The sequence below is a fragment of the Cinclus cinclus genome, chromosome 1 (assembly GCF_963662255.1).
Source record: "Cinclus cinclus chromosome 1, bCinCin1.1, whole genome shotgun sequence".
In the NCBI taxonomy this organism is placed as follows: domain Eukaryota; kingdom Metazoa; phylum Chordata; class Aves; order Passeriformes; family Cinclidae; genus Cinclus; species Cinclus cinclus.
This window is the reverse complement of record NC_085046.1, coordinates 17647971-17675495: the sequence shown is the minus strand read 5'-3', so window position 1 is coordinate 17675495 and position 27525 is coordinate 17647971. Positions and strand designations below refer to the sequence as shown.

General features: G+C 37.1%; 1 protein-coding gene across 3 annotated transcripts in view; it reads right to left on the bottom strand.

Moving 5' to 3' along the window:
- The window catches only part of PIP4K2A (phosphatidylinositol-5-phosphate 4-kinase type 2 alpha), a 107631-nt gene that overhangs the window by 32033 nt on the left and 48073 nt on the right, over positions 1-27525 (bottom strand). The window contains exons 2-4 of one of the 3 annotated variants that reach the window (XM_062507386.1): positions 20993-21090; positions 19802-19898; positions 3159-3311 (exon numbers count right to left, since the gene is read on the bottom strand). In XM_062507386.1, coding sequence (XP_062363370.1) covers positions 3159-3311; positions 19802-19898; positions 20993-21090 — 348 coding nt within the window. The remainder of the gene's footprint in view (positions 1-3158; positions 3312-19801; positions 19899-20992; positions 21091-27525) is intronic. The other 2 variants (XM_062507393.1, XM_062507402.1) reach the window with 2 other exon arrangements.

Here is a 27525-nt window from a genome sequence, read left to right as displayed (position 1 = left end):
TACTATGGTTTAAATGAAACTCATTCAGAGTTTCAAACTGTGAAAGAAACCTGGAATGAATTCGCAGAGAGGAAAAAACAAAATCTGAAAGAGATCTGTCATAAAAGGCATGAATTTCACTCATATTTATGCCAGAAATAATGGAAGATAATTACTGCCTTCTTGGGCACTTGAAAGAGGAAACAAGATAATGGTTTATAAGACACCGTTCTTAATGGAGAGATGATCTAACTTCAGCTCCTTTGGGGAACAAGGGAGATAAAACCTAAAATTCACATGAATCGCCTCCCTAGACTTCATGCATCTGAAAAAGGCTGTCCTTTCCAGGGTGATCCCTGCACTACCTGGGTCTGCACACTCCCATTCTTGGAAGCCTGAACATTTCCAACACAGCTCTTTTTTCAGAGCATACTGGCACAGGGTATGCTGCAGGGACATGCCACCAGAAATTCAAAACCATTCCAAATCACACTCAGGCTGTGAAACACAGCTTGGCCAGGAATTTTCATGTGTGTGGTGAGTGCTGCTGACAGTCAGAGAACTGAAACTGAAGAAAAGCTAACAAAAAGACTTCTCCCTAAAAATTCCATATTTGGCACTCTAGTCTACAATTATTAACAACCAAGAAAGATACTGGACAGTAAGGCAAGAAAATCAATAGAGGAAATTTGACAATTCCACTATTGGCAGAAGAGACTATGTCAAAATACAACTGAACTCACAAGAGCTTGTGTTGTTGCCACAGATTTCTACAGGACTACCAGGGCAGCACCTGAAAAGTCTTACACTACTGCAACTGTGCCATCCTACAGAACCATAAAGTTACATCCACAACAGTAAAATAGACAGGTCTTGGACTGTCCTCACGCATCATTATTCCATTCCAGCTGGAATGGAGTAACTCACATCTAAGTTATTAAGCTCCCCTCTAAAGAAAAGGATGTTTATATTCAAACTCCTAAGTAGGAATGTTAACTCATCTTAATTAACACATTTATTCTTGCCCAGAATTATTTGGGAGACAGTAAGGTGGCCCAAATCAAAACCACAGTAGGGACTATTAATGAGCTCAAGTGCAAGCAGATGGTATCTGGCATTGCACTGCTACCTAGAAGGCCAATCTGTGTGGGAAGACTTGGTCAAGGGAATCATTAATACCTTTACTCCAGGACAATGGGTTTGCTAGACTTTGAAAAGCAAGTGAAGATAAGCTTTGCATTCCTGAAAAACATTTAGAGAAATGGGAGGACAAGCTGCTGTACCTAGTGATCCCAAGCATTCAATTTCCAGCAGCAGCACAGAGGACATTGCGTTAGCTGTCATTAGAGCTAGTGGATTTAATTTAGCTCTTGTTCAGTACATTGCTGAAGATTCTGAAATTAATTTAAATAAAAAAGTTCAATTAATAAACTGCCTTTGCACTTGACTGCCTCTGTATTTCGAGTTTTGTACAGTGCTTTCAAGTTCTGAGACAAAAAAGAACTACAAGTTGTATCTTTATGAATCTCCTGGAGCCACCAGTGAGAGCTATTTTATATGAAAGGTTTCGCAGTATAAAGCAAAATTAGGTGCCTGGTAGAGATAAATTTCAGATCATTATTCGTAACTTAGCCTAACATGAACCCTGATGCTGGAAAGCATTAATAAAGATTCCAAATTATTAAATTAATTCATGTTAGCACTGTCTTCACTGATACTCTTGAAAGATTACTGTTTCGAAAAGCAAAATGACTTTTTGGCTGGATTAAGTCTCAAAATCTGAATCATTAATACTAGCTTCTAATGCCAACTACGAAACAGACTACAACTTTAATTTTGCTGTAAAGCTTCACAGATCAAATCCTTGCAGATCAAAACTAAAATTGCAAAGTTAAAAACTCAAATAAAAATAAACCCCAAGATACAATTATATTTATGTTAGGTTTAAAATTTTCTTTGGTAAAACTGTCATTAGGAGGCATCTTAAGAATATTTCTGATAGTAATATTTACTCACATTAAAACAAACATGGTGCTATATGTCATTTAAACAGAGTAACACCACAGGAAGAGAGAAAAGAGTTCACATCCAACATCCCAAAGGCTTCCCAAGTTACTCTGGACTTGGAAGGCCTTCAGAGATCTCCCTTTGAGATTTACAAAGATAGCTGGCAATACCTTCAGTTCCAAGTATCCTGAAAGAATGCTTTGGCCTCCCACTTCAGAAGTTAAAACTGGTTTTATACAAGTAATGAATTTTTTTTAAAAAAATCTACTACAAACAAGAACACTGCACAACAAAAAATAAACTACCTAAACAACAATAAAAAAGCCCAATCCCAAATGTCCTTAAGTCTTCACCTAGAATTCCTACCCACAGAGAAGAAAAGGAAGATGGAAAGAGGGACAAAACCCCCTTCTTATTGTGTAGCATATTTTAGGTGATTTTTTAGAGGCTTTTCTGACTTCTGCAGCTTTAGAACTTATTCAAACACATGTAGGGCTAACAAAACTAGCACTGATTTTATTAAGGCTTTTTGTAATTCCCAGGTTCACCTCCCCTCTGTGCCAGCCACACAAACTATGCACCAGCACAGTACAGCAGCTATTTGAGGCTGATTTGAGGGAACTCCACTGTTCTCTTTTAACTTTAATGTTGTGTATGAAAATTCATATTGTCAAAACAGATTTTTTTAATAGTAGGATTTTTAAATTAATCATACGCAATTTTTAATTTCTTATATAATACAACTTTAAATGTTTGAAATCTGTTGTGAAAGACAGAGCACTTACTGACTAGATCAGAAAGAAAAGGTCACCTGGAGCATTCATACACGTGTACACAGACTTTTCCAAACAAGCCCAGAATAAAATACTGTCAAGACTGGGAGTTCCCTAACCAAAAGAAAGACCACCTTTTTAAGTAAGGCAAAGGACCTTACAACCTCCAAGTTACCTCTATCACATAGACATATCTTTTTATCAAATGCTAGTGCAGATATTTAGAAGAGTCCATCTTTGTTAACTACAGACATAGAATAATTTGCCAATGCAAAATGGAAAAAGTCTGAAGTGACTTTTTTCCATAATTATAAATTTAAAACTTTTAAGACTCTAAAAGAGATTGGCATTATAATACTTAAGAAGACATCCCAGACCTCGGTAGAGTTCATTTATTACCTGATGGTACTTCTTCAGTATATTGTGCATTTCTGCTACATCTTCACTTGTTATCGTTTTGATGATATATCTTTTGTCGTAAGATGTATGAAAGCGGGCACCACTGCGTGCCTGGGAATCATTAGCAAGGGGTGCACTTCTTGTCAATGAATTCTGTCAATTGATTTAAAACAAAAAAAAACAAAGTCAGACAAAAGTATGTAACTTTTATATAGACCAAACATAAATAATTCACATTTTTAAAAAAATGTTTTTCAATACATCAGCACCAAGCTGAATTCTCTAAAGCACATATTTGCAGACATTATCTTGAGAAAGCCCTTCAAAAATATTCTGAGAAAAAAAAGCATATTTGAGGAGAAAGGTGTATCAGTAGTTCAAAACTCATCCTTAACATTTAATGAGAATTTACTGGACATCGATGCATATTTATTATCAACTCTGGGGAAGAAAAAATGCAGTAATTAAAAATCCAGAAGGAACACGCATTACACCACAACCATTATAATCAGAGGATTCATCCATACTTATAGTTCAACACTAGCAGGATTTGCTCTTGAGACAGTGTGATCTGGTACATAACCAAGACCACAGTTACACTTCTGAGTTCTAGTACCAGAGCTCTTCCAATGATTTCATATCTAGAGTTCAGCACATAATACTGTACAATACCTCCTTTCATAAAATAAGCCTAGCTCCACACTGTCTCAAGAGGAGAAAATTGGTTAATGACTATACAGCATTTCGAAGAGAGATTAGGGACTATTCTTAGAGTGAAATTTAAAATTACTGGTGCTTCAACAGAAGCAATAGAAGCCCTCTGCTTTTGTCAGAGGAAGTACTATTTACGCTAGATTTCTTTATATTTATTAAAAAACAAAAAACCTTGACTAAGTATAGCAAATTATTTTTGCCTGGAAACATCTTTCTTTGCCAATAAGAACTTATGCTAATTGTTATATACTTGAATTGCACTAAAAAAAACAACAGTAGTAACAGCAGCAGCACAGCCATGAGAAAACAATGTTTTGGACCCCTTGCATATTTCCATAAATATGGACATACTCTGAAAAGGTTAAACAAGTTAATTATAGACTACTGGAACACTTCTATGTTTATGAAACAGACTTGCAGTAACCATCTGGTATATCCTTACTCCCTAGCAGAAAACCTCAGCTCCTGCTATCCTTCCTCATTGTACTGTGATTCACAAACATCTCTTGTTAAAATTGAAATATACCTCCCCTCTTTACACATTCACATAGCATAATGTTCTCCCTGCTAGGTGAAAAGCCATTTTATTTTCAAAGATAATTTTAATAAAATTTTATATATAAATGCTAACATTGCAGATTCCTAAACACCAAAATTTCAGCTCCAGTAGTTAGAGAATGAATGTTTGTGCAGTGTGGTAAGGCACCATGAACTAAGCCACAAAACAGATTTGCACTAGAAGAATGATGATACTTTGCGAGATTAATTATCAATATACATCATCTACCACACTCAAGCACCAAACCCACACAATTTTATTTTTGTAGGACCTATGCTTTATTTGGAGGTTTTAACCATTGTTAAATCTGTTCACACACTCTATGGACTTCTGCAGGAGCTGGACATGCAGATTGAGTCCCTGTGACAGAAGGTCAGTAATTATTATAAAGTAATAACCTCAACCAAGAAATTAGGGAAACTATAGCCCCCAATTTAAGATGACACTTGAACACTTACAATTATGTCTCTGTATTTTGGAGATCCATTGATTTCAATAGGCCTTCAAGCATTGTTTAATTTATCCCAACTGTGGGGTGCTTTCTGAAATCAATTTAACATGAAATAAAACCATTTTCCCACAAGGTTACTTAGTTCAACAGAAATACTCAGGAGTGGCAGGAATAACAGTAAATCACCTAAAAGCACACAGCTCTACAAGGGCTTGTTAGATTGAAAACCTTAATTATGATATGTAGGAGAAATAAATCTTTTGCACTTCTTTCTGTATATTTCTAGGCTTGTACAATGAACCAGTATAATTACTGATGTCTATGACAAAGAGTGACATCTCTCTCTATTGTCCTCTCTACTCAATAATGAAAGAAAGAATGTGGATGCTTCTCCAAGATTTATAAATCAACAATTTTTCTAGACTAATCAGAAGAAAGGATACCACTTGAAGGTCACCACTACAGACATTGCAGTTCCTTCTCTGCTTTGACTTCTGGACAGTTAGTTTTTACTAATACAAGTCTTGATATACTATCACCCAACATGGTTTTGAAAATAGCAGAGAATTCAAGTAATACAGCAGTTTTCTTTGCCTGCTTTCATTTTTTTTTGTTAAAATTAATTTTCCACCACTGAAAAGTTTTTATGTACTTGACTGAAGTCTATTCAAGAAAACAAGTATTATAAACTGATTACATTTCCTTAATGTTACACTTGATACCAGTACTCCATTAAATTTCAGACTGAATTGAAGAGGTAGTGGTAGAAACTTTTTGTGCTCTACAGTCAGAGCTTAGTTTTGTTTCCAGGCCTGTATTTAATTGTTCAAGATGAAGAGTTGATAACAGAAGTTAAAACAAAAAGTAGAATTCAGTTGCCTTGATCACAAATTGAAAATATGATGTAGTGTAATAATTATTTTTAATTAAAAAAGTGAACACAGGGGTAACCATTAGTATATGTAGTAAATTAAACTACTGCTAAGTTATTAGGATATAATTCAGTTAGTAATAATAAAGGCTACTGAGTCATGACTTGTTATTGTTCCCAGCAGAAAAGGGAACATTATTCTGAGGTTAACTATTGCAATAAAGCAGTAACCACAGTATTCTGAATGCATTTTTTCCCACAGAAATCTAGTCTTCAGACTGTAATCCATATAACATAAACCTTGAATGTAATTAACCTGGTAGGAGACTTAAATTGTTTAGCTATAAAAAGCTGCAAAAGAGGATATTGGCTAGTTGGCCACTGAACAACTGAAGAAGAAGGAAAATGTGAAGGACATGAACTCAAAGTTTCAAGTACTCTTAAGGTGTATTTTAGTAGCCTTAAAGATTTTCACGCCATGAAAAGATTTTCCTATTTGAGTGAAACACAGGCCTGGGTTGTACTGGGTATGAAAGAGATAATTTTTACAGCAGCCAGCAAACTGTAGCCCAACTGCTGTAATTTGACTTTGTGTTAACCAGCCAATATGAAAATATCCAAAGCATCATCATTCTTTCCTACTGGGACAGGGCAAGCCACATATAAACTTTATCTCAGACCTTGTTGCATGGTCTCAGCACTATGTGGACACACCTGGTGGGTTGCACCTACAATTTCCTATGGGGAAACAGAAGTCTATGTCAATGAGAAGTTTATGGGGCTAGATAGAATCCACCTGAAGCCACTGAGGGAGCTGAGGGACTTGCACACAGAGACACTTTCAGTCATCTTCCAGCAGCCCTGGCTCACTGGAATCTCAAGCTTCCAGCTGACTACAAGACAGCAAATGTGATGCCTGTCTAAATAAAGTCTGGAAGGAGGATCTCAGCATCAGGGCTTGTCAGTTTGATCTCTGTGCCAGGGAAGGTCATGGAGCAGATCCTCCTGAGAACCATCACATCTGCAGGACAACCAGGGGATCAGGTCCAGCCAGCACAGGTTTGTGAAAGGCAGGTTCTGCTTGACTGACCTGATCTCCTTTTCTATGATAAGATGACACACTGAGTAGATGAGGGAAAGGCTCTGGATGTGCCCACCTGGACTTCAATAAAGCCTTTGACACCATTTCCCACAGCATCTCCTGCAGAAGCTGGCTGCTCATGGCTTGGCTGGGTGCTCTGCTGGATGCACAGAGAACTGTTGGGATGGCCGGGCCCAGAGGGTGCTGGTGAATGGAATTACATCCAGTGCTGCTCCCCAGGGCTCAGTGCTGGGACCAGCTGTGTTTAACATCTTTATCCACGATCCACGTGCAGGGATCAAGGACACCCTCAGTGAGTTTGCACACACTGAGACACACTGAGTTGGGTGGCAGTGTTGATCTGCTGGAGGGCAGGAAGGCTCTGCAGGGGGATCTGGACAGGCTGCATTGATGGGGAGAGGCCGGAGGTCTGAGGTTCAACAAGGCCAAGTGCCTGTGCCTGCTCCTGCCCTTGGGTCACAACAACCCCTGCAGTGCTACAGGCTGGGGCAGAGTGCCTGGAAAGATGCAAGCTGGAAAAGGTCCCGGGGGTGCTGCTCAACAGCAGCTGAACAGGAGCCAGCGAGTGCCCAGGTGGCCAAGAGGCCAATGGCATCCTGGCCTGGATCAGCAACAGCGTGGCCAGCAGGACCAGGGCAGTGACCATCCCCCTGGACTCAGCACTGCTGAGGCCACACCTCAAATCCTGTGTTCAGTTCTGGGCCCCTCAATTCCAAAAGGACACTGAGGTGCAGAAGAGAGTCCAGAGAAGGGCAATGGAGCTGGGAAAGGGTCTGGAGCACAAGTCTGATGAGGAGAAGCTCAGGGAGCTGGGGATGTTTAGCTTGGAGAAAAGGAGGCTCAGAGGAAACTTGCCTGCTCTCTACAACTACCTCAAAGAAGGCCAGGTGGAAGTCAGTCTCTTCTCCCAGGTAACAAGCAAAAGGACAAGAGGAAATGGCCCTAAGTTGCCTTCATCTAAACAGATCCCTGTTTTTCCAGCAGTAGCTTTTTTTTTCCCCTAATGAAAATTTATTCTGCCTGATTGCTAACTATAATGAAAATCAATTTGCAAATACAACTATCATACCAAAAATGTTACTAACAAGAGACTACATTATATCTCTGGATAATTATTTAGCTGCACTTTTTCTAAACATTTTAATGGGCTACAAGTAATGATGCATTTATTTTTTAGTAGATGGCTATTTTATAAGTAGTCATGTATATCAAGATTAATTAAGAATGCACATAGCTATCATTTTACCACATGAATATTAATTTGTCAGAATAAACCAACCAACTTTATGCTAAGCAGCATCTTTCCATACATGCACAGATAACCCAAGTGCCCTCTCTACAATACTTTGTCTCTAGTAATAAATTGAGATGTTTAAACAAAAAACAACCTCTAATTAAACAACCTCTTTGACACTTTAGTTTTACTAACTCGCCACTCGTGATAGCACTCTCAATACAATGCACTTTTCAGATACAGAATGTAGTTACTTTGAACTTTAAAAGCATGTGGAACATGGAAGACATTTAATATTACTGTTTTCTGTATTTTCTTTTGATACTTGTCCAAGTTTGTTAAATAAGTGTTTAAAAATCAGAAAAAAGAAATCTAATTATATCATAGTGGCAATTACCAGTAATTTGCACAATTTCTTGTGTTGATAAATACATAGTTGAGTTTTGTATGTAGATCACTATTTGTAATGGTTAATTCTCCCTTCTGTGAACAGAGAAAAGTTCAAATTCCTTCTAAAGTAAAGCATGCAGGTACCTTGCAAAATATACCCTATCTCTCGACTATACTAGTTATACTTGTTTATAGATAGTAATCAGTCTTCAGTAAAACACATCTACTGTTACCTGGTGATGATGACAACAAAGAATCTTTAAGGAAAGAAATTACAAGAATTGGCTTGCACTGGCAAATCATCATTAACAAGATCAAAAACCAGCTTCACTTAAAGGATCAAACAATGATATTTTAGGGGCTTCAAAGAAGAAACTATATGGCTTTTTAAATCCACTATGATTCTTCCCTTTTGATGTAGGTGAAGCTAACCTACCCGTTGGACTCAGACTGTTCAGGCATCTCATGGAGCCAAATACTAGTAAGTTAATAGTATGTGTTTGGAATTGAAGAGATTCTTCATTAGAAAATATCTCTTTTGTAAGTTAAGATGCAGAATGGCCAAGAAAGTCCTGCACTTTAGCCACTCTGAATGAAGCACAGACATTAGAAAACCTATAACTAGTAAGAGATATGAGAAACACCACATGTGGTAAGTATCAAATTTCACTTTTAAGTTAGACTTTAGATATATCCAGGTTAGTTAACAAATTTAACTTACTCTGGGGTTATCTTGTGCAAGTTTTTAAGGCAGACAATAACAAAGTTATGCAGTCAAGCTCATTAGACAAACTAAAAATGCACATTTATTTGAATTTTACTGCTCTGTTGTTCAGATAGCTATTGGTCACTTTGTATAGAGTTCTCTTACTGTTGAATTCAGTTTTTAGATATAAATGGTAGCTTCTGGGATCCAGACAACTTTTGCCAGAACACGAAGATAAATTTCAGTGATGATTTGTACAAGAAGTAAGAAAGTTAAGTTGCACTGTAGACATCTGTGCACAAATTCCTTGGAAGCAAAGCTGATCAAATCTGTCTAAAGAGAGCAGTGTAGTGCTTTTCCTCTGCTTGAATCCAGCAGTAAATTCACTTCAGAGACCCACTGGGGTCTCTGGTAGCATATCTCCTTCTTAAGTGAGGTATCTCTAGTGGACTAGGGAGGAAACAAATAATGAAACTTAAGCATCTCCCTTTTCCAAAAGGAAAATATAAACAGCGTTGAGGGAGGGGGAAAGGAGAGACGCAGAGAGATCATGGCAAATACCAGATTGAATTCCCCCGGCTCTGCTTCTTAATTAGGGGAAGACTAAGTGGAATATGAACAGATGGGAAATGAGCCACTCCTCACTTAGCACAGACAGATCTACAAACCACAAAGCCAGACAGAACAGGGAGGATATCCTTCAGATGGAGACAAAAAATGCCCAGCTCTTACCCTCCAAGAGACACTGGTCTGATGCTCTTGTACCATCACTTACTGCTACCACACAGCTCTCCCCTACCATGCCAGGAGCCACCAGAGCACGTCTCCAGCTGTACAACATTGGAGGTATTAGCCCCCCATAAGTTAATAAAAATCAGCTACTTATTCAATAGCATTAGTGAGCTCAAAATTCAAAGTAGTAAGGGACAGACTGCCCTGTCCTCTTCAGATTTTCTCATCCTTCTCCATCTCTTCCATGGCGTGCCTTGGATCTCTGGCACAATTAAAACATCTGTCAGCCAGGCATACCCTGTTCCACTTAACAGCTTCGCTTAGCAACTCACTGCAAGTCTCCTGCTCTGAGTGTGCGTGTCCTGCCAATTCCCCATTCACTTCTCATTTGCGAAGTTTTAATCTTGTGCCTGCTGGTGTTTTGGTCTCAGGAGAAAGAAAAGGTTTTGTACTTTTACAGTGTGAATACTTTCATGAGGTCACTTAAATACTACACTAAATTACTTGTGTACTTACTTATACAACTGATGACACATTTAACATGCCAAGCTCATAGATACCTCTACAAGATAAATTTTTCCATACATTCCACTCTTTACCAAATAGCTTCCCTCTGACAAGTCACTGGCTGGAAGCTTAAGTCCCCTTTCATAAATGAATATTAAAAAAAAAAGAAAATCACCCATACTTCACTGACTAGGAGGCAAGTAGAAATATTAATTTGATTTTCAGTGCTGAGAAGCTACAAATCACAAAGAAATTGCCCCATACACAGAATTAATTTCTGATAAAATAATAAAAGTAAAAAACAAAAGCTTTAAATATCAATTACTAAAAGCTACACCATTTACTAGTAGTTAACTTCCCAGAGAGCTCTTGAGAAAAAAAAAGTTAATCAGCACACTTAAATCACATGTCATAATTTCATCCAAGAATAGCATATTCTTTAGCAAATTACCTGAAAGGTTTAATTTCATGATAGACACACTCTCTCTCCTCTTTCCCAAACTCTCAGCAATCTGCACAGACCTCCATTTCTTACAATAAATATGTATCAGGTAAGGAAAAAGGTTTTTTTCCATAGGTGCTTTTAGGACCTGACCCACAATTCTTTGACATTCACAGGAGCTTCTGGAGACTTCAACAAAATTTCATAAACTAGAATCCAACAGAACTGCTTCCCATCAGAAGCTATTTTATTTCACGCAGCACTTCCTAAACTGAACTCCAATCTCTACTCTTGGATTAGATAAGCTCCAGAAAGGCAGTTGTGATTATTTCTCTCTTCAAAAGACCAAGGTTCACCACTGCAGTTTTTCTACGATTTAGCCATTTGTGTTGCTGGAAAGGTGAGTCTAATTCTGAATTTTAATTATTTCCTTCTCTGGTCATTAGTATTTATTTTACTCCTGAAGCACGTAGTATTCTTTTCCTGCAAAGATACTCACATACTACTTGCTTCTGATTTCCAATTTTCGCAAGTGCAGCAGGTCAGACTCTGTCACTCTCAACCAAATGGCATTCTCCATGTCCTTAAATTCCTTTGACACTTTTCCAGTATGTTTTCTACATCCAAATTTTAACTTCCTTTTTTAAAGATTACTAGTGTCAAAACTACATATAGTATTAGCTCCAGGTATAAAATAAGCAGACGTCAAAAAAAATTTAGAACTCTTTCTGAGCTTATTTTTATGACTTCTAATTTATCCACCTTAGGGTGCAGTTCCTCCTTCTAGTCTGAAGGTCCCCCCAGTGCTAAATTCTTGTCCTCTTGTTCCTTCTCAGCCCTGCCACCTCCTTGAACACAGCCCTTATCTCTGTAGTTCTGCATTGTTTTTTCATCATGTAAGTATTCATCTCACTATATTAAAAGGATCTCATTTGGACAGGAACAGAATACCAGGTGATCAAAGTGGGTTTTGTACAAAATCTTTGACTTTATTCTGCTTCAACATTTGAATAGATTTTGCTTCCTCTACAAGATTTCACTACAAGAACTGCCAATTGCTCATTGACAATTAAATTTTGACTGTCATTTAATTATCCATTATTTATATAATTTGAGATTTTTATTATAAAGCTCTGCAATAATTAGCATTTTAAAAACCCAAGAGACAAAATATCAAGGCAAGTATTTTGTAAGAAGCATTCTCAAGAGTCCTTAGAAGCCAGGTAAAACACTACCTAATGCTTTATTCTTTGGAAGTCTATTTTGACCTTGCACATTGGTCAATAGAAAAAGCAAGCTATTGTAATTAAATAACCATAGTGATATGACTCAATGTTAACTGTATCAATAGTAGATATCAAAAATCCTAAGCTAATTTCCTGAGAGGCTTTGATTATTTCTAAGAGTAACAAGTTAAGCTTATCTGGAGCTATTTTATATTGAAAATATTTTTTGTGAAAAAAACCACATGGAGCAAATCCACTGAAGTACAGGAAGAACTTGTCCCCCATCTCACACCATAACTGAAAGCTATATTTATAACTAGCAAAGTATTGCCCCCCTCTTCAAAGACACACTGGTAGTGAGGCTCTTCTTCCTCTGCCCACTTTGCTTAAAATGTTCACAGCATGAATTTTTATCTCCACAGTGGGAGGCCAAGGATTAGCCCCAGTCTCCAAGAGGGTGGAGAGATTTAAAGGTCAATTTAATTAGCTCATTCTAATCTCTCGCACGCCTAATGTAAATGTCATTGTTTTCTAACTGCTACTTTAGCAGACAAGATTGTATTTTAGAAACTTTGAACACATGAACTATGTGTTGGATGTAATACAAATACTCTGTGTAACTAATTTAAAAAGGGAGCCTAATAAAAATTGCCATTGAGTCAGAGCTTTTCCTAAGAAAAAGGGCAATAGGAAAATTCTGGTGGTAAAGCACAGAGAGCTTTAGAAGAACAGTAATCTTTCAAACTGACTGGCTTAATAGGTTCTCATTGATTTAAATCTTCTTCATTTCATGATGTCTGGACAAAGGCAAACAATGGTTTCTGGTGCTGTGATCTCATCCAAAGGCCGTGAAAAACTAAAATGAGCTTCACAACCCTCAACATACCCTAAAGACAAATCAGATCACATCCCAGACTATTTAAGAGTGCCTCTGGGCAAGTTTTGCATGAACAAATAGGCAAAAACAAGTGCACAGATGATGCTCTGTGATGGCTGAAATCATAGGTCAGTGGATAAGCCTGGCAGTGGCTCATGGCTGTTGGAGGATGATGTAGACAGTCCGGCTGTTCTGCAGCAGAAGTCACAGTGCTGCTCTCGCAGCTGTGCTCAGGCACAGCTTCCCAACAAGACAAACCTGGAGCTTTCCCCAACCTCTTTCATTTTTTTATAGGACCTCAGGCATCATGGATATGGAAAGTAGACTAGGATTACTGATTAAGGAGGACATTGGAGATACAGTATCACACTACTGACATAGATGCTCCAAGGTTATCTGCTGTAATTTGAAACAAGTAGCCCACTTCTGAGATGATTTTCAGGACAGTGTTCTGTCAGTGACTTGTAGAGGGAAGAAAGGCAAAGCACTGGTGTTTTTTTAACAACAGAACCACCAAACCCAGAGATATCTGGGCTATCATACAGGGACAGGTAGGGATCACTTTTGGGTCTATTTTCTATGTTGACACTGTGTATTCTTGTCATTAAGCAGGTGCTTATCCGGAAACCCTGTTGGGGAAGCAAGACCAGGCAACACTGATCTCTAACACTGGAAGGTGTGTAAAGAGACTGACATGGAGAAAAGCATACCTAACCTACCAGTAACATATGGTACAAGCACATTCAGGGGTGTAACCTCCCCTGCCTTTGCCAGATATATGGACAATTTTGAATGATGATTTCTTGTCAGCTCATAAGCATGGCTCTCAAAAGGCCTATGGTGAATGTCATAGGACCTCCTAAAGATGAAAACAGGATACCACTGGCCTTGCGTTGCACCCATCAGAAATATGGAGATTCTTCTATGATCTCATTAGGAGTGTGTACATCCACATCTTAACACCTATGAACATTTATAAAAAAAATTGTATTCAGGTGGTGATTACTATGGTGAAAGCTGTAAAAAACTGACAGAGAAAGGAGGAACACGAACTTCTTTTCTGCACTGAACTATCCTTCCAGGAGAAAGGTTATGGGTTCCTAGACTTCACTGAATAAAAGTTAATGAATAAAACATGAAGGTCTTTCTTAAATCAAGTCATCCTATTGAGACTGTAGATCTGGATTTGGAGCTGTCAGCTTAAGGCATACACTTGCTTTGCAAAGAGTTAGGGCTCTTTTTCTGGGAGCCTTTTCCCTTTAGCCCTGAAAAGCTTGGCTTGAAGCCTTCCTTTCAATAGCTGTGTCTGTAAGAACTCTGGGAGTACCTATCAGTTTGTTCTTTTGATATTACCAGCACATGGTAGAATATTATTTTCCAGTTTGAATGCCTGCTTGTGAATGATACTCAGTTTAGGCAAGGAACAGCTGAAAGCAAGGCAAAATAAATGTTTTCTAGGGAAAACTGAGAGAAACCACAAGTTAGAATTTCTGTTGCCATGTATACTAAGGTTAAGTCCCACCATCACTAAATTACTATTTGGACTGACAGTTAAGGCAGTAAGTCTTAGAAAATTAGCTTTAAATTGCAAACTACTTTTTTTACATGCTGAAAAGATTACAAACAGCACAGTTTTTGTTACTACATCTGGTTCAACACTTTACTACCACCACTGCCTATTCTCATGTCAAACAAGATGTCAGCAGTTCTGAAAGTCTTGGTGTCAATGTCCATTTGGGACCCACAAACTCTATGCTCTGTCATAGGAATCTCATATCACAGATAAGCCCAGGAACTTTTCATGCACTGACAAATTTACCATGCTAAAATAAAATGACTAGCACTGGCATTTTCTTTACAAAACAGTTCTTGCTTTGACGATTTTTAATGCACTTTATGGAATTAACTGAAGAGATTTATAAGCAATAAGCTCCAACTCCTAACATAGTTGTTGCTCGCCTTGCTGTCTGTAGTTTGATGTTAGAGGTGGCCTGTTCCTTCCCAAAACAAGAGCCAAGAAATAAAAGCATGAATTTTAGTGCAGAAGCACCAGCTGAGAGTGCCGATTAGTATTTTTCTGAAGAAACATATAATATTGGATTGCAAATTACTTTTTAAGTTCTTAAGATGATGTCATAGGATTGGATAAGTAATGTAAAAATCAACAGAAGTATTTAGATATTGATACAAATTTTGATGCTCTGAAGTTTAGATATCTCAAAAGAAAATTATATTGAAGGCTGACATCTAAAACACAAGCCTAGAATTTGTATTGTTTTCCCAATGCCTTCTTATGAGTCTGGACTACAAATCCTTCTGTAAAAGTTCTGGGAGACACTGAAAAGTCTCCTTAACAGCCTTATTAGAAGACGTTAAAGATACTGAGTTCATATGGTTTGTTATTAGGGAAATTGCTTAAAAGCAGGAATTCTCCATTATTTTAGATTTGAATATTTTATATGGAAAAATGCTTAAAGCATAGGTAAATTAAAAAGAACTTACAGAACCATTTTCTCAAAGTTCTTCATGAATTCTTTGTCCTGTACAGAGAACCTCTACAGACTGCTCCTGCAGACAGGAAGAGCCAGATCTGAGCCTGTCTCCTATTACACTGAGTACTAAAACTTCAAGGGAAGTCAGTTGTGCTCTCCCTCATCCCCAGTAGAAGGCTCATTAGGTACACTGGGACATTGGTGCCCTCTGGTATGAGCAATTGTACTTTACTAGGCAAGAACCCAGTCCCTCCTCTTTTGCCTAGCAGAATCCAGATGTAGGATTCAGCAATAACTTTAAGCAAGAACAGATGTGTTGGAGCATAGCAAAAAAGTTTCTCTTCCCAGAGCAACAGCAGCAGAAGCATTTTTAACAGTAGTACAGATTTCTACAGATTGTTGGGGGGTGTTGGGTGACCTGCCTGCCTGTTAATCTCTCATAATTTTGCAGTTTACAGAAGTTAACCTTGTAAGTCTTCTATGAGAACTCTACTCTTGGATTTTCTAAGATAACAAAGTATGTCAACTGACTTGAGAAGAAACCTTAAAGAAAAAACAACTATCCCATTATTTGGGTGGGGAAGGGATGGGCGAGTAGAAATCTTTCTGTAGACTAACCTTTACAGTGTCTAAAGATGAGGCAGAATGCAGAAATTAAAATTAATTTAGCGCTTAGTGAGGGACTTCACAATATGTTTTATAATAAACTTTTTTCTTTTCTACTATGAACAGTTAATGCTCTCAAGTATTCCCCCTGTAAATATTAGAAGGATTCTTTTTCAACTAAACAAGAAAACACTAATAAAAATACATAATATACCCTATCAAGGCAAAATCTGTCATTACTTAATGCTCTGGCTTTTGAAATTATTTTGACACTTAAATCTTCAATCAGAGATCCATATGTACTTTCTTGTGACATCCAACAGTACAAAGCAAAAACATAGTTTCTTTCCCTTTGATAATTTATAGTCTTTGTAAGTGGTTAGAATGGTTCTAAAGTTTTTCCGTCATTCAAATGCAATTTTGATTCATACTGACTGATCATCACTTGTGTTCCCCCTTTTAAGAAAAAACAGCCGGACCAGTTTTTAATTTAATGCAGTAACTATTTTAGAATTTTTAAAATAAAAGAACCAAGTTTCTTAACCTAAAGAATTCCTTTATCATAACAAGTTTGTATAAGCAGTCTTTGACTGAAACTCAAGGTTTCACTACCTTCATACTATATTTTCTATGCTGCTGTCCATTAAAAAACATGAATCACAAGGAAGACCCACACTCAGTATTAACAACAACACATCTATCTCCACAAAACTTCAATCCCAGTTCAGTACTAAATGTCTCTTGGAGATGCCCAACTAACCATGAAATATAGACAGATGCAGAACAGATTACCAAAAAAATAAAAAAATCTCAAAAAAGGGAGTTGGTTTGTGTCATGTGAAGGGAGTTCATTCCAGGAACTGTAATTGCCATTACTAGGAAAGGCTTCCTGTAAGGCAGGAACCAATACAGTTCAAGGAATTCCTCTGACTCCCAAGTCAAGACTACCTGTAGGAAAAAAAACATGTACTTTGTGACATTTGAATCTCTCTTCAGAGACAAAAAGAGAGCTCTGCAAGACAAGTTCCACATACTAATTATTCCATATGTGAACTAAATCTATGTGATAAGCAATCCACAAAATTACTACAAAATGAGAAAAACAATGTAGAGAATTAAAATTAGTATAGCCCACTATTTAGAGCATATGCTACCAATTTTTTTGCATGAGGTGGTTTTTTTTTTTTTTTTTTTTTTTAGTGCTTACTCATAAGGAAGGACTATTTGCCCTCTGGAACAACTCATCAAGGATATCAGCAGAACATTCTGAAAACAAAGGCATTTAAAATGAATGTTCTTCAAGACTGTGACTGATGTGTCTGACTAATGAACAAGGTAATTGGGTTTATTTATCTAAACCAATCCTTTCTGGCTCAATAATGGGAATGACATCGTTCACAGTTGACTAGGACTCCCTTCCTGAAAAACACAATATAAGAAAGACTATCAGAAAAAGTAAGTTGATATTTCTTCCATAAGCTTTCCCTTACACCGCAAATAATTTTTCAATTTTAGGTTTGATTCTGAGTGTAAGACAATCGTTTTAGCAAATAATAATTGGAATAACTTCCTTGAAGATAAAGGTTATCTGAAAAAAAGTATATATAGTGAAACTCCCTTTGTCAAATTAGATTCCCTCTTTAAATCACAGAGACAGTAACATTAAAATGAAAGCAACTTCTACTTTTAATAGGGATAATCTCCATCTTATATGTGGGGAGACAGACTTTCTTTATGTTTAGTTTTGTAAAAAAAAAATAATTTTGAAAGCAAGTTCAAAATACATTAATACTTCAAGCATTTAATTTCTTTCCTTTGTAATCAGATTAGTCCAGTAGAAAAAAATCAGAGTGATAAATTGCTTGGGCTGAGGAAAAAAGCAATAGTGAAGGCAGACAGTGTCTTCCCTTAGGTTAAAATTAATATTAACTATCTTCTGTTTTTCACTAAATATGCTTTAAATACTTAAAAACATGAGATTCTTTTCCCAATATATAATTTGTTGTATCAAAACAGGATGCAATTACATGTTCTTATTTTGGATTGTTGATTGGTTACATTACCAAAACACATAGCTATAAAGAAGTATTTTTGGTTTTAATCTGAAAATACAGTTTATCCAGTGACAGTTCCTTAATGTTGTTTTATCATTGTTATCATTAATAAATCCAAACAGCAGTATAACAGTCACAACAAAAAATTTGTTGCAGAACAGCAGTGCAGATGGAAACATTTCACAGTACTGTGGAATGCAGCACTTTTTTGATTATGCCAAGTTTGCCATTTTTAACTCACTATAGCTTCTTAAGTCTTCTAACATGTACTGAACACTACCTTCCATTGTCTAGCAATGTCAAAAGCCCATGTTCTAAAGACAGCAAGCATGAGTTGACACCACAATTTTAAGAGCAATTACATGTCTTCCTTCTTTGATACTCATCCTTTACCTTTGTCAAGAAAACTGAAATCTTCATATAAAGGGATCAAGTAACTTCTTAAGCAATAGGATCCTCCTTGGTCCATTAGCAGAACTGAACCAGGAATGCAATTTGATATATCTGTTTAAACTGCTGGCCTCAGTCTTGGTGCACTTCCTTTTAAACAGTTCTTCATAAATAGGATCATGGAAAGTCATGGAACACAATCATTAGAGCTCCACCAAAATAAACCAACAATCCTCTTCTCCACTGACTGGCAAAGTGTCTTAGCAAGGTTACAGTGGCTGTATACTGAGATTCATAACCCAATGTCCATCTACACCCCTGCACATTTTAACCCACCTATGTATTTCTAACACATTGTAGGATTCTGAAAAGGGACAAATTGTAAAAAGGATTGTTGAAGGACTCAGATAAACATCATTCAGTTTGCTCCATTGGTAAGAATGGGAGTGTTATTGTACAAATGCATTTTGCACCGTTTGTTTAGCTATTTAAAACAATTTCTTAAAATTTTCTCATTACGTCTTGGTGACATTATAAATATAACTGCAGCTCACATCAAAATAGTTTAAAAAAGCAGGAGAGCATGAGAGGAAGCAGTACTGGGCTCCACAGCAAACATTCTTTGGGACAGGACATCTTGCAGTGTGACTGCAGAAGGAATGATCCCTGTGACTGACAGGCTGTGCATTAAGAACTGTTAATGGAAAGGGAACTCTCTGTGAGAACTGGCAAATCAGGCCGAAGCAGAGTTCAAGGACTTTCTTTTGCAAAGGCAGAAAGAAACTGACTGCATGGAACAACCCTGCCAAATCTAGAGCAATTTCTTGGTTTGCTGTATCTGCTTTACACAAGCAATTTGTTTCCAGATCCTCTTAACAACAGGAAAACAAGACATGATGAAGCAGAATGAAGCTGGCAGGCCACAGGTCACTCTTCTAACCAAAAAGAGCATGAGGAGAAAAAAAACAAAACAAAACAAACGAAGAGAAGACTGTGGTCATTTCAGAAACCATAGCTCATACAGGCAGAACACTGAAGCAACTGTTATCTAAGTAACTCAGCTGAATATAGCATCTTTTGCCAGAAGTATCCAGACATTATTTTTCCTCCTTATTGCAAGAGGTATTACCCTGCAGCTTCAATAAATGTAGCTTACATGGAGACACACTAATAGGGAACACAGAGGACTAAAAATGACAGAAGGGCAGAAGCCAGAAGACAGCTGGGGCAGGCCAAAAGGTAAAACAAACGTGCATTTCTCCTGCCTAGGTTTTTTCAAAGTGAGCTTACCTGAAAGTCTTGATCATCAATTCCAAATCTCTCTCTTAGATTACGGAAAACCATTGGACAATATTCTTTAAATTTGAAATGACTTGGCATGTTTTCTCTGAAAGAAGATAAAACCAAATCAACTTCATTACTGTGCATATGTAACAAGTAACTCTAGAGAATTTTGTCTCAAAGCTGTTCACAGAAAGCTGAGGGTAACAACCCTCTTAAAATTTATCTTCTAATGCTTTTTTTCAGTGAGATTGGGTTGTTTTGCTTTTCTTCACAAAGTTTAGCAAACGTTTATCAGCTTGCTTTAACATCATTATATCATAGCTAAGGAATTACAGTGATAAAATGAACACAAACTGTATTTTGACAGTTCTGCAACAGACTCAAAAGAAGAAACTAAAGCTTTTCCACTGCCCTAAACCAAAGGTGAAATCTTAGATTGGATTATGCAAGAACTACTATACCATCTGTGACATCACAAAGTACTAATTGCGCCAAACCTTCAAGAAAATTTGACTTGTTCACTACAGAACTAGTTTTAATATTGAAGTGCTCATTTTATACAAGAGATAAGTTATTTTGACCTTTGTCACAGAACAGAAGACCCAAAGCAGCAGAATTTTTCTTTTCTACATATATTCTAGAATAAAATTCAGGTTATACACAAACCAATATTAACAGTTTTGGATGCCTGTACATACTGCTCATGGGGATTTTATTTTTAAGGGATAATAGACATTACATGAAATTACCATAGTACTTTTGAAGCCTCTATATTATCGGTATGACTTTGTACTATGGAAAATAAAAAGCTGAACTTTATTCATATTTGATATAGGCTTTAGATTCTCTGTCTTATTCAAATACTACACTTCATAAAAAGCATATGAATATGAAGTTATGTTTTTAGAAATACACAAATAAATGCTTATATCAGCCATAAATAATTACACCAAGAAGGGATCATCTTCAATATCTAAGATACTCATAAGGCAATAATAAACCATATGGAGGAAAAATTCTACCCAGCAGCCTTTGCTGGTGCTTTTTAGAACAGCACAGATGGTTGTGTTTATCTCAGGATTAACTTAATCATCAAATCTTCAGTCCCATGCACTAAAAAAAATAACAGTTCATAGGACTTTATAAAAATATCACTGCCACTGTCCACTTCTACATAAAACTGTTATTTGTACTTACTTGTTGAAAAGGTGATTGTCCACCTTTATCTTTGAGTACGCTTTGAAATCATCTGGCATCAACATAACAGGGATTTGAACATGGCTCAGTTCATTGATCTAGAGAAAACAGAATATATTTAGTGGCTGCTGCCTTTGCAAAGATGCTACATACATATTTTAACTCTGAAAGTCTACCATTTCCTGTGTATATATCCCAGGAGTGAATGCAGGTAACAGAAGAACGCAAAAGCAGTGTTATTCTTTCCAGATCAAATGCAATCTCAAGAGCAGCACTTTGGAAGAAACAAAAGCATTCCACATTTACACTTGCTTCAGAAATTTTCTAAGTGCTTTAAAGCACACCCAGCGTGCACTTTTTATGGAAGGTCAATGACAATGCCAGCAAAATGGTCTCCTATACCAACACGTGGTTTTTTTTTTTGCCAGTCAAGCTCCGCTTTCCAAAGATAATTCAACTTCCAATGACTATTTACCCCTGAAGTTTATGAAATAATCTTACATGCTTGTGTCTTGAACTGTTTATAGAAAACAAACTGAAACTTGGCATCCATGTGAATGTACATACTTGCAGTTCAACAAGCAAAAGTTTGTTTCTGGCACTAGTGCAAAACTCTGAGTTTTTGCAAGTCCCAGTATTCAGGCATTTCTTTGACTGTTCACATTGGACAAACCATTTAAAATAGATCAATTTTTGCTTAGAAATAAAAATGCACATAAGTCCTAAGGCCTCCCTTACTTTCTTACTTTTACGTGGACCACCTACTCTTTCTAGCTTTGAAATTAACATTGTCAGTATTCCCCAGATTAGGATTTTTCTACTTATATTTGTGATTTACTTCTGACCACATCCCTATTATAAAATGTAGGCAACTTTACCATGGCCTAGTTTGTAGGCATGGTTTTAAGTATTTCATGTATTAATCTACCCTTACTAAAGTTTAACTAAAACATGATAAATACAAGACAGAATTGTTAAGCTTTCAATAGTCCTTCCAACCCAGGAATGAGATACCCATTACAACAGTCACTGAATACCCGTGACACACTGTTTTATCCACATTTTTATGGCATTCCACACCTCTCAATGTCACATGTCTCAATTTACCCAAACCTTGTTGCTCATACAGAGCACATTTTTTCTCAGCAGTTTTCTACAGGGTTTAGAGGAAAGCTCCACTCTATAAGAATGGAAATGCACACTGGGGCTGGATGTAGCAACTCAGGTGTGCTCCTCTGCTCCCTAGCACTACTTATCCACTAGTGTTTTCCAACTAGGAAGATGTTAATTGCCTCTAAATGCTACCTTGCTTAAGAGAGGCTTTTGGAGAAACCTTCACTGAAGCAGCTATTAAAGATACTGGAGAATAAACCCAATGTGCTTCCTGCAAGTATGACCTTAAGAAGAACTGAAGTTAAACAAGACAGGAAAAGAGTGAACAGTCTTCTGGCTCTTAAGCAGAAGAAAGAAACCAACACAGGCAGGCAGATCGGGTGGTCTCCTTACCTTTTGATACTTTAAAGCCCTGGTAATGCTCCCTGCTATGTCTCATTTTTATCATTCAGATCCTTGCAGCCCACATGAAAACTGCTAAGATCTGTTGAATTTTACAGAATATGTCTTTGGAAAGACATGAAAAGTTCTAGATAGAAGCATGGCAGCAATAAGCAGAGGAGAGAAAGGAAAGAGAAAGATGTTTGGGATGAGTTCAAAGTGCTCCACTCCTCAGAGCTGTAGGGAGAATGCTCTTCCCCCACTCTAAAGGGAAAGAAAGAAGCAGCTCCACTAAATTTTTGAAAACAGCTGTACAAGCCTAATAAATCATGATGACACCTCATTAAATACAACATAAAGTAACAAAATGCTGATTGAAAAATCACTACATCCAACATACATGCTCTTTACTGAAGTTGATACCACCGTACATCAATCTCACCCTGAAGCCACAAGGCAGTTCACGAGTCTGCAGAACCAATCTAGCTGCTGTACAAATAAAACTAGGGACACTTAGATACATTACACAGAGACACGAAATTCTGAATTTGCTTTACAGAATTACCATCTCTTTCAGACTGCCAGATCACACAAATTTCACACTTGAACAAAGAGTAGCAGAAATGTACATGCATATACATTCCAGACAAAAGTGATCACAAGAACACCTTCTGCTGAATACTGTCAGAAATGCTGGATGCAAACATCTTCAACTATCAACAACAAAGTTGGCTTGCAAATTTGCATTTTAGATTAACAAAACTGCAATGATCAAATTTTTTGTGTGTGCTTGCTTTCTTAATTTGCTGATATAAAGTTTCTCTGCATACAACATCTGTAGATTAGCTTTCATGCTGTGGATAATTAAATTTGTGCAATGCTATGGCACAGTTTTACTTGTGCCTGTAGGCCTTACAAGCATCACCTACACAGTGGAATGAAAAAGCCTTTTCATGTGCATACTTTGGGGATTCTTTGACTTTAAGAAAAACATTCCAAAATGCTTCTCCTAAGAAGTTCCTTACAGGATGTGAATGTACACTGTTCCCATTCCCCAGTCAAGCAAAAAATGCCCACTAACAGAAGGCTTGATGATTTTCCTTTGTTTTTTTCAGGAGGCATGAGTCTTCCAGGGTGCTTTTTTTGTTTGTTCTGCCTTTTTTTGGTTGGTTGCTTTGGGTTTTTGGTTGTTTCTGGGTGGAAGTTTTTTTTTCCAGACTAATCCAAATCTGAGGTAAGTAAAAGTAATATCTCTAATATTTCTGGGAATTCCTCTCTAGCAGAATAGGAAAATATAACAGGTGATAAATACACAATAGAAGTGACCTTTGGTATAGCACACCAGCTGAGTAATGGTATATCCCAGCAGCACCGACCATTAATTAACTTAAACCTTTCAAGTATAAGGTCTGGTTCTCTGTGCAACAGTATAGTTTTGGATAGATTTGATGAGGCCAGACTGGAAAATGCACACAAGACAGAACGGAATACCCCTGTCATTAGATCTCAGTGGAAACTGGAACCACATGTGGGGGGAGGGAGGAAAAACAATATCCAAAACACCCCCCACAAACAGCTCTTGAAAAGCTAAAAGAAAAAGAAGAGGTCAGAGGGATCAATTCTCTACTCTGCCATCCCTGTGTGAAGAAACAGTCACATCTGAAAGATGTGAAAATGTTTTATGAAATAAAACATACTGAGTCTTCCAAATTATCTCAAGAATATTTTGCTTCTTTTTCTGTGTTTGAAAGTTAAGCACAATGGAAAATGTTTTAAGATGCATGTGATACCTTTGACAAGTACTTTGCCCATCTCTTCATGTTACCCATTAAACACAGTTAGCTCCCTTAGCAATAGCAAGTGAAATGTGTGTGTGAGGATGAAAGTTCAGTATTCTAAATTACAACAGAAACTAAGACAATAGCCATAATAATAACATGAGAAATACACATTTTCCTCTAAGGAGTGCTTCTGAATGCAATAAAATCATAAGCAAGAAAACTTCCTACAAGAGATAATTGCAAAGCATAAATGAAGCAAAAAGAGCTCACTGGACAGGGAACTTGGGATCAAACATTCATTTAACTGCAGTAACTTCCGAGAATCCTCACGTCCAGCATCTCTACAATAAATGCACATGCATCACATTGAAAAGAAAAATTCTTTTAGTCCTGCAACCTACATCCTTCAATTACCTTGAATTATTGTTGCCAAGGCAAAACTTCACTGCAGTTTGTCTTCTTTGAAACAATGCTTGCTGTATCTTTGAGGAATTCAAATCTCATAAAATAGCCTTAGAGAATGTATTGTTTTGAATATGAATGCCTAAAATTTTAGTTGCACAGTAACCATGCATATTATGTATAAATACCACAGGTGTACTAATAACATATGCAAGCTCATGCATATACCATATTAACAAGTGACCCAGAAACATCCCTTTAAGTAATTAATTCAGTATCTTCTGTGATATTACTATCAACATAGGTGGTTATGCAGCTTGGAAACATATCCCAAAAACTTAAAAGCTTTAAGACAGAAGAATGTTTAAAGGGGCAATGCCAGTCTAAGGCTTTTAACACACATACAAAAAATTGTGGCTCAGAGCAGTAGCTTGGCCACAGGAGGTGGAAGAGGGCCAAAGCAAAAAAGAAGCTTTCAGGCAAAAAACGAGTGATTGCAACTCATTTTGCTCCTGCAGGCTTAGGATTGAATTCACACTGTCAGGAAAACAGAGGTTGTAATTAAACTGCAAATAAGGGAATAGCAAAAGCCTACTGGACATTGAATAAATAGTAAGACTCAGCTGGTAATGATTTTGAAATTAGCACACAGAGAGGTGTTCCCACAAAGCCATCTTATATTGGTGGCATTTCAAATAAGCTTCTCTAATTTATATGATTTGAAATCAAGCAATGAATATATCATAAATTGTTAGGCATTATTAATGGCCCTTATTTAATTCAGATACATTCACCCTAAACACCACATTACTAGGGCAATGCATAATTAAACATTAGTTTTCATTCTGTCAGAACATAAGCAGCAATAAATTGCTTGTATGCAAAGCAGACAATGAGATATTTAAACTGCATATAATAAAGGCAATTTAAAGCATATATTGCATGTTTAGCTAGAAGAGCCTGAACAATAACCCTGTTTTCCAACAGATACAAGCTGATGCTTATTGCTACAATGTTACAGCAAGAAACCTGTGTAACACATTACAGCTCGTATTACACATCTAAAAGCCCAAATGACCAACCAACCAATAAAGAAACCCCATAAAGGAACCCAAAAAAGCCATAAAAAAAAGCCATGTCCAAAATTTAATCCCAAGCAGTCCAGAAATCACACTCAGACTTCTTAGCAATGCCCGGTTTCTTTTGAAACACTCTTCCTACTTAAAGCCTTCATACTCTATGGGGGCTTCTTTGCATTTAATGTTGCAGCTTTAGTACACAGCATAGGCACTGCTTCCTTTAAATTTAACATATCAGCCCTCCAGACTCACTGAAACTATGGAGGGATGAGCTGTTTCCACACTGAACAGCCTGATAAAACATCTCAATCGCAGGTACAGCTCTTGGCAGTTTCACACACAGGAAAATTCCCACTGTTCCTGATGCTGGATGTGGAAGAAGTTGTGGAAGTGCTACTTTCTTTTCAGTTGTTTACCCCCCAGCTCTCTTTCTGTACTGAAAGCTAATTCACAGCAGTCTGATCTGTTGAGACAAACAAGCTACAACTGGTTTGTTACTCTAGGAGAAAGTCAAGTGCATTTTTCACAAATCTGTGTATTTTAAAACACTGATTTTGGAAGAAGCGGGAGTAGTAGAGACTTGAGAAGAAATAAATTATTGGAGTATAAAAATACAACTGAACTTTTAACACCACCAGCAGTTCTGAGATTTTTATGCTCAGGGTTTTACTTTCTGCATCACAGCTTCCACTTTGGGAAAGAAACTTGCACAGAAATCTGAAGAGAAAAAAATATTAAACCATACTTTTGGTTCAGACACAAAGTCACGATTTTGAACAGGCCGCAGACTTCCTCAGTGGCACAGCTAATTCATTTACTGGTAGTTTAATGCTTATGAAAGGCAGCCTATGGGCTTCTAGTGGATTGGTCTTATAAAATGGGCTGCAGAACAACAACACAACAGAGGAAATTCTTTGGAGTATAAGATTTCACATTTAGGGGACTATACTTCTCATTCATCCAGCACCTTCTTCATACTGAACACCCTGCAGGTTTTACCAAACAGTGAATTTTCCTGATCACTAAGCACAGTCAACCAGAAGGTAAAGTTTCTTAATCTTACTCATTCTACTGTCCTGTAAAAAGCCCTTTCCAAAGCTGTTCCAATTTGGTAAGGAGTAGAGGCTTAGGTTAAAGCACAACAGGCTGAGTGGTGACAGGCAGAGCTATAGGCAGGCATTTACGTCCTCTCCTTCCCAGATGTGGAACACACTCTGGTATTGCTACCAGGACAGTAAACGCCTTGTGCTGAAGTATAAACTGAAAGTGAAGTGATTATTTTACAACTCTTTGAAATCTACCTTGAAGGGTCTGAAAAGGGTGGATGAGGTCAGCAGCTAATCAATTTTGTGGAAGACATTTGCCTGTTACAGGGCAAAACCATCGTTTGATAAATGTCATTTGACAGTTTAAATTACACTCAAACCCATTCTTGCAAGAGAAATAAAAGGTTAAGCTAAGTTCTGCTGTAGAGAAATAAATCAGTTCAGCAAAATACTCCTTAATTTGTTTTAAATGAGGTTTTCATCATTTCCATCGCACAAAAATTCATCTCTTTCCCCTGCCTCCCCCGGTAACCTGCAAGATAAAAACCACACAGGCTTTTAAAAAAATTTTGTAATGTGTTAGTCTTTAGAAGGCATCAAAAACTTCTATACAAGGATTTTCTAGTTACCCATTCAGAATCAAGTCCCAAAATTAATGCAATTATATGACTAATAAAAACAGAGGCTAAAGCATTTAGCTTTTTCTGAGTCTCTAGAATAATTGCAATTTA